The sequence below is a fragment of the Notolepis coatsorum genome, assembly GCF_963971535.1.
Source record: "Notolepis coatsorum genome assembly, chromosome: 1".
Classification (NCBI taxonomy): domain Eukaryota; kingdom Metazoa; phylum Chordata; class Actinopteri; order Aulopiformes; family Paralepididae; genus Notolepis; species Notolepis coatsorum.
The window spans coordinates 82,546,347-82,560,402 of NC_140165.1; the positions used below are offsets into that span (position 1 = coordinate 82,546,347).

The following is a 14,056-nucleotide window of genomic DNA, read 5'->3' on the forward strand; positions in this document are numbered from 1 at the left end:
TAATTTTTTATTTTTTAATCAAAAACAATCGATATAAATAATGGTAAAATTGTTATTTAAAAATCACTAGGGGCAAGTGTGCCCCTAGTGAAAAAGCTTAGCGTACAGCACTGGTTAATTGAATCTGGATAATGGGACTTTTGATCGACTTAGTTGAACCAGGTATGGGGAGTAGCCCAGGTCACTTCCCGGAAGGGGCTTGGCACTCAATGTGTTAAGGGATAAATAAAACACCTACAAGCGCAAATATAAACACACACACACAACATTCTCTGGTGTCCTGCCCGCGTGTTGCTTTTTAACAGCGGAGCAGTGCAAGAATGTGACAATTTGACCATGTGGCCGCGGCAACGCGGGAGAGCGGCAGTGCGGAAATAGGCTGTCTCTAAGACAAACTCTAACCTTAACCAGCTCCTTAACAGCGCCTAAACTTAACCGTTCTAACCTTAACCAACTCTGAAACAATGCCTAACCTTAACCTTAACCATGCCTAACCTTAACCGGCGAAAGAATACACGTTAAAAAAAAAAAATCACGCTAAAAAAAAAAAATTGATGGGATTCGAACTCGTCAACAACGGACCGCAGGACCGCAGGACCGCTGCTCTGCCAGGTGAGCTGAGCGCCGAATGAAAATCATGGCGGATTAGGGCGGTTACATAATTCCGCAAGCTCTGCCGCTCCGCTCTGCGGTTGCCGCGCCTGCCGCGGGGCGTGTCGCAGCCAATCAGGGAAAACGCGGAAGCAAAGGCAGCACTGCTCCGCTGTTATTAAGCAATAGGCGTCCTGCCCCTCCTTACCCTGTGCTGGTTGTGGGGGGGTTGTATTGCTCCTCCCACCTCTGCCCCTCCCCTCTCCACCGCTGGTGGACCCAGGTCCAGGGGCTCCTCCTCTCTCCTTCTCCTTCTCTTTCTCCTTCTCTTTCTGGGGGGGTCGCGGCCTCTCACCCTGACCCCGGCCGCGTCCCCGACCCTGCTGACGCCAGGCCGGCTCCATGGAAACCACCTGTGATGTCACAACAAAGGAGCCAATCAGTGAGGGGACAGAAGACATTTGGGAAGAGGAGCCGAGTCCTGATAGGTCAAACTGGGGGTCATTCATTGATTCATTCAATTTTTATTTAGTCTGGAAGAATCATTAAGAGTTCAACTCTAAGAATACAGCAGACTATAAATACAAAAACAAAATAGTCAATCAATAAAACAATTAAAAACAACTGCAAACTGATCTGAAATGGTTGGTTGTTAAAGATTCAAACTGTCCAAAGGAGACTAAGGTATTGAGTTTTAAGGTACATTGCAAGACATTCACGTGTCGGGGGCATAGAAGCTAATAGCAATGTAGTTGGTCTACATTTTTACATTTAGTCATTTAGCTGACGCTTTTATCCAAAGCAATTTACAGACTGTGTACAACAAGTGAGCAGGAGGGGTACACCTCTGTAGGCTAAGGGTGGTATTGTTACTAGTCTTGGTAGATACCTTGATAACATCATACCTTGGTAATATCACCATGGTAATATCATACCCTGGTAATATCATACCTTGGTAATATCACCATGGTAATATCATACCCTGGTAATATCACACCATGGTAATATCATACCCTGGTAATATCACACCCTGGTAATATCATACCCTGGTAATATCTAGGGCTGTCTTAAATACTTCGAAGCTTCGTTCGATGGCACAAGCTTCGAACATAAAAAAAAAAATCGAAGTTTAAAAAAAATAATAAAAAAAAATCATTTTTTTTTATTTTTACTTCTGTGTGTGTGTGTGTGCGTGTGCATGGGGCCATTGGGTGGGGCCGGGGGACAAATACACTGGAGGAAAGTAACCCAGCTCAGCACTGCCCAAATTATATCATCACTATTGCCTGTTTGAAGGATATCATCCTCAAACACATATACACCACCTACACGCCTATTCTCAGTCCTTGCCCACAATGGTGGAATGAACTACCCACCCCAGTTAGGACAGCCGAATCCCGTCCAATCTTTCGCCGTCGACTAAAGACGCACTTCTTCAACCATTATCTGAAATAAAATAAAATAAATCTAACCCTAACTAACCTTACTGTCATGCACTTGTCCTAATAAACTAACCTACACTGTAACACGCAACACTTTGATGAATATTGTTACTCAGCTGATAGAGTTGTATCCTTCCTTGTAAGTCGCTTTGGATAAAAGCGTCAGCTAAATGACTAAATGTAAATGTGAATGTAAATGCCTTGTAGAATTCCACACATAAGAAAGAAAGATACTGGGATGAATAAACAAAATAGGAAATAAAATGTAGAAATGCATGCAATACATAAATAAATATGAATCTCCATATATGAAATAGAACATTTAGATAAGGTGCTACTGAGATGTTTTGGTGAGTTCTTTGTTTTTTTGTGGAAGTAGCCCTTCTTAAAAATGCATGAACATTCACTGATAATTGGTCTGTAGTGGAGTCTACAAGGTCTACATTGCCGGACCTTGTAGACTGACATAATTCTGTGTATAGTTTAGTCTACACAGGCCATATTTCAAATAATCAAAATCTTACTTCATTCATCTTAAACATTCTTGATTTGGGGGATTGGTAGTTCCCATGAAATCTGAAGTTGTTCAAACGACAACAGCGATCCACCTTGAATTAAATCACACAGCCGTGTTGGCTGCGTCACAGTCACGAAAGGGGCTACTTAATTCATTAATCCAATCCACTTTATTTATAGAGCACATTTAAAAACAACAAAGTTTACCAACGTGCTGTACAAGTCCCACAACATAAGATATAAAAAGAAAAAAAGAAAAAAAATTATATAAAAAAGAAAATTATTTTTTTTTTAATTCGAAGCTTCGAATTAAAATCGAAGCTCGGCCCCGAAGCTTTGATTGCCAAAAAAAATCGAAGGTCAGCCCTAGTAATATCATACCCTGGTTATATCATACCCTGGTTATATCATACCCTGGTTATATCATACCCTGGTAAGATCTCACACCCTGGTTATATCATTAAAAGTACTCCCGTAGTCTCGCGAGAGGTGCAGAAATGGGATGTGACGTCAGAGGATACGATCAGGTCAGTGTTTCACAACACAGACTGGATTGTATTCCGCGACACAGATAACATTAATGCCTACACGGAGACAGTGCTGGACTATGTCTGTACTAGGGTGAAAGAAACAATCCCCACTACCAAAATGAAAGTTTACCCAAATCAAAAACCCTGGGTAGACAAATCCGTCCGTGAAGCTCTGAGAGAGCGCACCAAAGCATACAATGACGGCCTAGTGGCAGGCAACATGAATGACCACAAGGTGGCGCAACACAACGTAAGGAGGACAGTGTCAGAGGCCAAACGGCGCTACAGGGATAAAATTGAACTCCAGTTTGAACAAGCTGACTCTAGAGCTATGTGGCAGGGGCTCAAAACGATGACAGACTACAAAGGCGCCTCCCTCAAACTGAACAGTGACATCTCCTTAGCAAACGACCTCAATACCTTCTATGCGAGGTTTGATGCTGGTAATAACAACACCAGCTCACAAGCCTCGGCAATGGGGGGGGGGGGGGTCGGCTGCTGATGGAGGCGCAGTGTTCAGGGTAACAGAGCATGAGGTGAGGCGGACCTTTAAAAAAGTGAATATCAGGAAGGCAGCAGGTCCGGACGGCATCCCCGGCCGCGTCCTAAAAGTCTGTGCCGACCAACTGGCCCCAGTATTCACTGACATATTTAACCTGTCCTTAGAACAGGCTGTCATCCCCACCTGCCTGAAGAAGTCCACTATTATCCCTGTACCCAAAAAATCCAAGCCTGCTTGCCTCAACGACTACCGCCCTGTAGCTCTCACCTCCATAGCCATGAAGTGCTTTGAGAAGCTAGTAAAGGGCTACATCTGCTCCTCCCTCCCCATCAACATGGACCCCCTGCAATTTGCATACCGCCCCAACAGGTCCACGGAGGACGCCATATCCCATGTGCTGCACACAGCAGCATCACACCTGGACAAGAGGCAGGGGAACTATGTGAGAATGCTATTCATCGACTACAGCTCGGCATTCAATACCATAGTCCCCTCCATACTCATAGCCAAGCTCAGGGACCTGGGCTTGGGCTATGACCTCTGCCAGTGGGTCTTGGACTTCCTGACTGGCAGACCCCAGGTGGTGAGAGCAGGCAACTGCACCTCCTCATCCATCACCCTCAACATAGGGGCCCCCCAGGGCTGTGTTCTGAGTCCCCTCCTCTACTCCCTGTACACACACGACTGTGTGGCTCAGCGGAGTAGCAATACAATCGTCAAATTTGCTGACGACACAGTGGTGGTGGGCCTGATCTCTGCCAACGACGAGAGGGCCTACCTGGAAGAGGTCAAGGTCCTGGCGGGATGGTGCCAGGAAAACAGCCTCTCCCTGAACGTCAGCAAAACAAAGGAGATGATTGTGGACTTCAGGAGGTCGGGGGTCAAGGACTACAGCCCCCTCAGCATCGACGGGGCACCGGTTGAGAGAGTCAACAGCTTCAAGTACCTCGGAGCCCACATATCCGAGGACTTGACATGGACCATACACATTAACAGTGTGGTGAAGAAGGCACGACAACGCCTCTACTTCCTCAGGCGCCTAAGGAAGTTCCAAGTCAGCCAGAAGATCCTTAAGAACTTCTACTCATGTACAATAGAGAGCATCTTGACCGGCAACATCACCTCCTGGTTTGGGAATAGCACTGCAAAAGACCAAAGCAGACTACAAAGAGTGACACGTTCAGCCGAACGCACAATTGGAGGGGGGCTCCCCACCCTCCAGAACATTTACTACAAGCGTTGCAAGGGGAAGGCTAAGAGAATTATTAAGGACTCGAGCCACCCGAACAACTGCCTCTTTGAACTGCTGCCGTCAGGCAAGCGATACAGGAGTCTCAAGGCGAGCACAGAAAGACTCAGAAGTAGCTTCTATCCCCAGGCCATCAGGCTGCTAAACGAACAATGAATGAACACTACACAACAACAACCACCAAACACACATAGCACACGCATCCACACGCACACACTCACTTTAAACAAACACACTGTAGCACCCACTACACACACTTTATAGCACACACCCACTTTAAACAAACACACTGTAGCACCCACTCCCCACACTTTATATTTATGGATGAAGGATTGCACTACAACTCGTACACCTTACTGTAAATTGTACCTAAAATTGTACCTCATCCCATTTCTGCTTTGCACTAGATAGTACTGTACATTAGTACACTGCATAGTATTGTGTATTGTATATTATATGGTAACTCAGAACATTGTACATATGTCTATACCGAACAACTGTGACCTCATTTTCTTCTTCTAAATTCATGCTATATTATGTTATTATGTTATTTGATACTATCTTGTCTAGCACAGTCTCTGGAGCGTAACAGTAAGAAGCATTTTGTATGAAAGTATTCTGTACTTCTGTATGACAACTATTAAAGAACTTGAACTTGAACCTGGTAAGATCTCACACCCTGGTAATATCATACCCTGGTTATATCATACCCTGGTTATATCACACCCTGGTTATATCATACCCTGGTTATATGATACCCTGGTAAGATCTCACACCCTGGTTATATCATACCTGGTAAGATCTCACACCCTGGTAATATCATACCCTGGTAATATCGAACCCTAGTAATATCAAACCCTTGTAATATCACAATATGGTAATATCATACCCTGGTAATATCATACGGTTACCATGGTAATATCATACGGTCGGTTACCCTGGTAATATCATACCCTGGTAATATGTGGGAAGTTTCTCAGTCTTTCTTAATATAATTCATTTATTTTTCATCTTACTGAAATGACATTGGGGTTTAAGTTAAATTAAAGGGGAACTATTTTACTATTTCTTTCACTATTTGGGCACTTTTACACAATTCCTGTGAGTATATGGAACACCTCTGTAAGGTTTTTTTCAAAAGAAATCATTGTTTTGTATTTCTAATCAAGTACTCAAAAACAGCATTTTTCTACCTCAAGATCTTAAGCCGTTTGAGGCTGGGCTCCAACCACTGTGTGGCCTGGTGCCAACTGCCACATCAACTGCCACATTATTATGCAGCTGAGACATCTCTGACATCACAGATATGCACATTTTCAGATTACTCAGTTCAGTGAGGGTGAATATTGTGAGAGGAGAATTGGAAGAATGCGCCAATATGAGAATTAGAGACATAGATCCTATTAATATAAGTCCACATAGCTAGGAAACAATGCTAAACACTCAAAAAGGCAATTTATAAGATAGTTCCCCTTTAAAATTTTATTTATTCATTTTATTATTATTATTTTATTTGTTGCCAAGTTAAATTAATATTGCGTTGGTGAAGTGATTGCTATTGCAGGTGGACGTGGGTGTCGTGCTGTTCCTCGTCATCAGAGCTTGGTTTGAGTAGAAGCTGTATTGGATATTTAGTTATAACCTTGTTTCTGTCAAGGACCTCCAAATTGATAAACCTAAGTCCACGGACATCCATTTGATAAGGACTTAATCTCAGGGACCTCCGTCTGAGCAGGTGTTAGTTAGTCGTGTTGTTCAGATGTGATTTAGTACAGAATTCCACAACTGTCTATATACTGGAGATAACAGTGAAACCTATGATCAGAATATAGTCATTTTTTTTTTTTTTTTTTTTTTTTTTATTATTGCAAAACAAAACTTATTAAAAGTCAGTACTCAACACACAATGTATAATGAAACTTTCAGTAAAGGTGGTTAAAATATATGCAAGTACAGAAACAGGATAAAACAAAAATAGTCAATAATAACATTTTAACCGTATACAGTGTATATCCAGCGAAGTTACAATTATATAAATGTTAGTATATAATATACCCCTAATACCTATTTTCTAAAACCCTACACACATATGCTCCAGCTCAAACCCCCCCCTCCCGGACCCCCTCTTGGATAGTACCTCCATTATCCCTCACTCCTAACCAGACATCACCATTATAGGCTAGCTTTTATTCTCTCCACCACTTCTAACCACATTGACATTTTGGATTCATTGAGCCCCAGAATTCTTGCTGTAGATATTTCTTGATATATCACATCGAGATATGTAAGAAACCACACTTTCCGGCACATTTTTTCCGGTTGAAACCAACGTGATGCGATCAGTTTTTTAGCTACTGTGATACCCGATAAAACCAATCTTTTTAGTTGTGGATTCACTGCAAACTCAAAAACATCATTCAATAGCAATACCGCGGGGTGTACAGGTATATTCCAAAATACGAGTATTGATAATTGTTGGGACACATCTTTCCAGAATGCCTTAACTGGTGGGCAGTCCCAATACATGTGCATAAATGTTCCTTCGTCCCCATTTGTACATTGGGAGCATTTGGAGTCTTGTATAAGCCCCATTTTGCACAGCCTTATAGGAGTCAAGTATGTCCTGTGAATATAGTTCAGATTGATTTGTTGATGATCCGGGTTCCTTGATGTAAGTCGGACATTTGCCCAGGCTCCTTGCCAATCAAAGTCATTTTCCAGGTCTGGTATATCCCTCCTCCAGACATTGTCTAGTTGAAGGGTTTCATACGAGGACGTTAGTAATTGGTAATAAAAACCTGATACAAAACCTCCCAATGTATCTCTTTCATAGAAAAATGTGTGGTATCTGTGGTGTTCAATTGGTATGTGTAATGGAACACCGTGAGATCTCATACAAAGTCGTAACTGTATGTAAAAAAGCCATGTGGACTCGGTGAGGTTAAACTTTATGCATATTTCGACATAACTACAGAGGCCCTTGTTATTAAAAATATCCCCTAATGAGTGTATGCCTCTTTCTTCCCATATAGGGAATCTTATAGGTCGTTTTCCCATTAAGAGAGCATTGTTATTGAATATGGGAGTGTGATTATGCCATACTTGAGGGTTAGGAAATTTCCTTTGTGTTTCCCGCCATGTCCTGATTGCATGGGTTATTATTGGGCCAAATTCTCGCTCACAATGCTTGATTGAAAGTTTAGTGTATGCTATGTCTTTCAATCTCTGTGGGGCTACTATGTTTTCTTCTAATTTTCTCCAAGATACCAAAGCCTCGGGGTCAAACCATATCTTCTTCAATGGTCTTAATGTGAAGGCATTAAAATATTGTAAAAAATCTGGGACTGCCATGCCACCGTCTGCTTTATTTCTCTGTGCGGTGGATCTTTTTATGCGAGGTGGTTTGTTATTCCAAATAAATTTGTATGTGGAGGTTTGTAATCTTTTCCAGTAGCCCTCTGGAGGAGGTAACGGAAGCATTGAGCTGAAGAAATTGATTCTTGGTAATACATCCATCTTAACTATTGATACCCTTGCCTGTACTGAGTTTTTAAGTTTTGCCCACCTGTCCAGGTCGTCCTTGATTTTGTTCTGTATTTTTGTGTAATTGTGCTTCACCGTTTGTCTTATGGTGGGAAATATTTCCACACCCAAGCATCTGAAATGTTTGACCATGGGTATCGCACCTGGGAGGGTTGTCTCTTTTTTTGCACTGGTGTTAAGAGGAAGAAAAGCCGACTTAGGCCAATTTATTTTAAATCCCGATAAATCACCAAAGTTCTCTATCAACTTGAGTATAAGCGGCAATGTGTTGTTGGGGTTTTGCATGAACAATATTACGTCGTCCGCATATAAACTAATTTTATGATGTGTGCCCTTGATTACTATTGGTTCTATGTGTTGGGATTGTCTTATAAATTGTGCTAAAGGTTCTAATGATAGATCGAATAGTCCGGGACTAAGAGGGCAACCTTGTCTGGCTGAGCGTGATACCGGAAAGATATCGGAGATGAATGTGCCTGTTGTAATCCTGGCCGATGGGTCCTTGTATAGTACTTTAATCATATCAATGAAACCTTTTCCTAACCCCATCCTTTCCAATACTGCCCATAGAAACGACCATTCCAACCTGTCAAATGCTTTCATAGCATCCAGGGATAGTATCGCCTTAGGTGTGATGTCCTCTTTGTCTGTATCTAGTACGTGCAGTATTCGCCTTATGTTATCATTGATCAGGCGACCTTTTATGAAGCCTGTTTGGTCCGGATGAACTAAAGACGTCATATGCTTTTGCAATCTGATGGCTAATATCTTAGAGTACAGTTTGACATCGGTTCCGAGGAGGCTTAAAGGACGGTAACTACCGCATTCAGTGGGGTCTTTGTCTTTTTTGTGAAGAACTGAAATGAGTGCGGTATTTTGGTGTTCAATGAAGCTTCCCTCTTTGACTGAGTATAAGATCATATTTAGTAATAAGGGTCCAAATATGTCCCAGCAAGAAATGTACATTTCTGATGGGATACCGTCAATTCCCGGAGCTTTGCCGTTTTTCATTCCGGATATGGCCTTCTTGAGTTCTTCTAATGTGATCGGTACTTCTAACTGTTTAGCGTCTTCATCCGTAAGTTTAGGGAGAGTAATTTGATTAAGATATGTGTCTAATTTGTCTTGATCAAAGGTCGTTTCTGAGTTATATAAATCGGAGTAGAATTCTTTGAATGTATCGTTTATTATTTTGGGTTCTGTTACTAGAGCTTGTTGTTTCCTAATGGCAGTTATATCTGCAAATTTTGCATTAATTCTTAGTCGCATGGCTAATAGGTGACTAGGTTTAGAACCTTGGAAGTACTGCTGTTGTCTAGTGCTGCGTATTTGCAATTCCGATTTTTGTCTGTACATTGCTTTGATCTCTGTCTTTAGAATGTTAACTTGGTTATCTAGTCTAGTAGAGTTGTTGTATTTTAAAGAATTAAAAAGCGTTGAGTAAAGCGTTTCCATTTCAGACAGTTTTGTGTTTTGATTTTTGCGCAATATGGAGGTAAATCTATCCGAGAAATCCTTGATCATATTCTTTACCGACATCCATAATATTCTGGGATCTTGCACCGAGTTAGCATTATCTTGTAGGAATACTGTGAGAGCTTCTTTAATTTGTGTAATGAATTCCTTGTTGTTAAGCAGCATCGAATTAAAACGCCATCTTGGGGCCCGGGTAGATAGTGTACCAAATGTTGCTTTCAGGATTAAGTAGCAGTGATCTGATAGCGCATTGGGTGTCATTTCCACTTCATATTTATCAAATATTCTCGGGGATGCAAAGACGTAATCAATTCTGGATAGTGTGTTGTGTCTCGCCGAACGACAGGAGTACTTGCGGGTCATGGGGTTAAGTGAACGCCATAAATCAGTTACTCCTGTTGATTTCGACCAATCTTTTAATGCTTTAGATGAATTCTTTTGTTCGCTGGAGAAGGAAAGGTAAGTTTTGTCCATCCTTGGGTTCCAAATGGCATTAAAATCCGCACCTATTATATATGAGTACTCGGGATGGTTTAACATTTCTCCTGTTAGTGAAGTGAAGAAACCCACTTCGTACAAATTCGGGGCATATACCGCTGCCAATGCAATTTTCCTGTTATTGTGTATAATCCTAGCTATAGTTATGCGCCCCTCAGCATCCGACCATACCCCTTTCAATTCGATATTTAATTTGCGTCTGACGACTATGGCTACCCCTCTAGTTCTCGTAGCAAAAGAAGAGTGACTAATATTATGGTATATGTTATCCGCTAACGTATTTATGTCTCCCTCTAAAATGTGCGTTTCGCTTAATAGAGCCACGTCCACATGTTCTTTTTTCATCAGTGTAAGCACGCTTTTGCGCTTGTGTTGTTTGTTTATCCCACCGGTGTTCCATACCATTATATTCAAACTAGCCATAGTCTATGCATGTTTTCGTGTAGTTTTTGGTAATGTTTCTGGAGTATGAAGCTACAATAGATGCACATCCAATTAATGAGGTCCCGTTGAGAGCTGAGCTTAAAAACATATATATATACAAATAAAAATCCCCTATTTTCCCCTCACCCAGAAAGTCGAACATGCCTGTGTTCCAAGAACACATCCTCCGCAATTGACTTTCTCCCATGGTCCACCGGATTGCCCAAACTGAGCATTGTAATCCTAATTTTCCTATGCTCATTGCCATAGGATCTAACATTTCTATTATATTGCAATAGAATGTCGCTTTTGGTCTTGCACCTTCCCTTACTGTAATGAAGTATTGTGATAAATAACCTAAAGATAAAAATAAAAAATAAAATAAAAAAAAGAGAATAAACCTTTATCGACATATTCCTTTGAACCCTCCACCAACGTGTGGGGGGAAAAAAAAGGAAAAGATTGTAGAGCAATATTGACACCTTAATGTGAAGAACATTGGAAAAGAATAATGTAAGTTAAAATATATTTAAAAAATATAGAGTAATATTGACACCTTAATGTGAAGAACATTGGAAAAGAACAATGTAAGTTAAAATATATTTAAAAAATATAGAGTAATGAGAAGAAAAAATTAAATAAAATAAAAATCAATGGAAAGATATAGATAAGGAATAAGAGATAAATAATTATCAACGTGGAGAAGCCACTAGAACCGATTTAACTGATTAGATAAGATAGAAAAGCAGCGCCTTTTAGCGCTTCAATGTGCCTTTAATGGAGTGATTACTTAAATTGTTAGAATAACCTTGCTGTGCTCATACGTTTATGTGTGGTTAATTTTAAAGTATTATTAAGGACTGATTGCACTTCATTTAATTTATTATCTGCTATGTGTATGCACACCGAATGTTATTGTTAGAGTTGTATGCTTCGTTGTCATGGTGCCTTATATTCTAGAAGGTTGTAGAATATACTAGTGCCTAGACTATTTTACATTCCAGAATGATCTAAGAGACCCAGGGCATTTGAGCGATAAACCCAGAATATTCCAGATAGATCTTTTTGCATTGATATTTATTTGTCCCCTCAGAGACCAGAGACTGAAATTATAATGTATTATGAATCGTATTATACACAGTACACTTTGTTATAGACGACTTGCATATCGTTTGCTACTTTGATGAACACAACAATGTCATTCCAACACTGGTGGAATGACCTCATTGATGAACACAATAAAGTCATTCCAACACTGGTATATATTTAGATAGAGGCTTAACTGATTCCGGCATTTTCGTCATGCTTTGGGTTATTTGCTGCATTTTGATTCAGGAAATCCTCAGCTTCAAAGGGTGTAAATGGACCTGACCTGCGGCCGTTATTGCCCAAGAATGATAACAGCGCCGGATATGCTAGCCTTGGCTTGTAGCCGGCTTTGTACAGCTTTTGCATCACATCTTTGTATGGTTGACGTCGGATGATGGCCTCTCTGCTCAAATCTTCGTAGATAAATATTGGTTTATCACCATACTTCAGCTTCCCACGTTGGTTGCGAGCATATTTGATGATGTCATCCCTTGTTGTAGTTTTCCGCAGAGTGACAATGATGACTCTCGGCCCGTTGATACTTTGCCCCTGGGAACCAATTCTGTAAACTTGTTCCACTTCTGGCACTTTGTTTGGATCGGAGTTTTCCAAAATCGTTGATAACTCTTTTGGAAAGTTGATGTCTTCGCAGTTCACTGCTTCATCAAGCCCCACAATGCGGATGTTATTCCGCCTGTGGTAACGATGGGTTTCTAGTTGCCTCTCCATCACTTCGTTTTTAAGCAATTTTATTTCCCTCCGATATTCCTCTTTAGTTCTTTCCATCTCTTCTCCCATCTCTGTCAAACCACCTTCGTTCGCTTTGATTGCTTTTGTGTTTTCTGTCACCGAAATCTCCACTGTCGTGATTCGCGCGGACTGCAAAGCGATCGCTCTCATAACCTCTTCGAATTTAGTATCGATGTGTTCAGCGTGTGCGACCAACTGTTCTTCTACGTGTGCTCTGTTCTTTTATCAGGATAGTCAGAGAGTTGAAGTCGGGCTGTGCAACTGAACTGCTTGTGTCAGTTGATGTTATTGGAGCAGTGAGGGATCCGATGGATGTTTTTGCTATTATCTTCTCAAAATCGCCTGCTTTTTCCTTCACGGTACTTTTTTCTGATGTTCCTGTTATGTTGTCATCTATTGTCTCCATCTCGGGGCCAGTTGTCCTTGGTCCCTGTGTATTCTCCTCTATATTCCCCGCGTCGGGGCTTGTCCCCAACGGATCTGCCACAGCGTCGCCTGTTATTTTCTTTGAGCGTGTTTCAATCGGCGCCGTTAGAATTGCTGTGTCTTGTTTCCTTCCACCCTTTCTCTTATCCTTATCCATGTTGTCTTTTTGATATAGTTAGTAGAGGGTCTTATCAATACATACGATGTGGTCTAATCTCTTTTGGTATTGTCCAAATAAGGTTTTTAAACGAAATTAACGATAACGGGAGCGGAGCTGTAACCAATTGCGTGCGCTACATATTGCAGCTAAACCGGAAGTATATATAGTCATATAGCCAAATATAGTCATTCTTATACATTCTCTCATTGACCCAGAGCCACTTTAACGCCCCCTGGAGGAAGCTGGTGTTCCCTGGACACCACGTTGAGAACCACGGGTGTAGCGTGACGGGGCGAGAGAGACATTAAGTTAGTCCCAGGGTTCCCACAGACATTGCAAAATGTAATTCAAGGACTTTCAAGTACTTTTCCAAGCACTATTTTATCATGGATGAACAAAATGTTCAATGCAAATGGTTGGACTTTTTAAGAACCTTGTTAAAAAGAAATTGGCTGTGTTCAAGGAATTCTAGGCCTTAACTTAATAAAAGATCTAGCACTTTAAGCACTTCAACAAGGACCTTGTGCGAACCCTGAAGTCCACCTGAAGGACCATACCAGTCTAATGTTGACTCCTGAGATTAAAATACATCCCCAAATATTCTACGGAGAGAAAGCTGGTTGTTGTCGTTGTTGACTTAACAATTATGATCGTTAATAATTGGAGATTGCCTAATTTATCTCACTCGTCTGTTGGAGTGAAACATCTGGACCTTATGGTACAAGTTCCAATGATTGGCTTACATTAAAAGCACCTAGAGATTGTACTGAATTTGGGAAATCTGCTTAATCACCAACCACTCAACCATAATCTGCAGTTGTTTTAATTGATTTGTACAAACCCTATTATGATTGCACTTGT

General features: G+C 41.1%; 1 protein-coding gene across 1 annotated transcript in view; it reads right to left on the reverse strand.

Annotated features, from left to right (window-relative positions):
• Positions 1-14,056, reverse strand: part of nfxl1 (nuclear transcription factor, X-box binding-like 1) — a 111,544-nt gene that overhangs the window by 96,660 nt on the left and 828 nt on the right. Inside the window, 1 exon segment of the mRNA XM_084334054.1 lies at positions 800-1,004. Coding sequence (XP_084190180.1) covers positions 800-995 — 196 coding nt within the window. The 5' untranslated portion in view covers positions 996-1,004.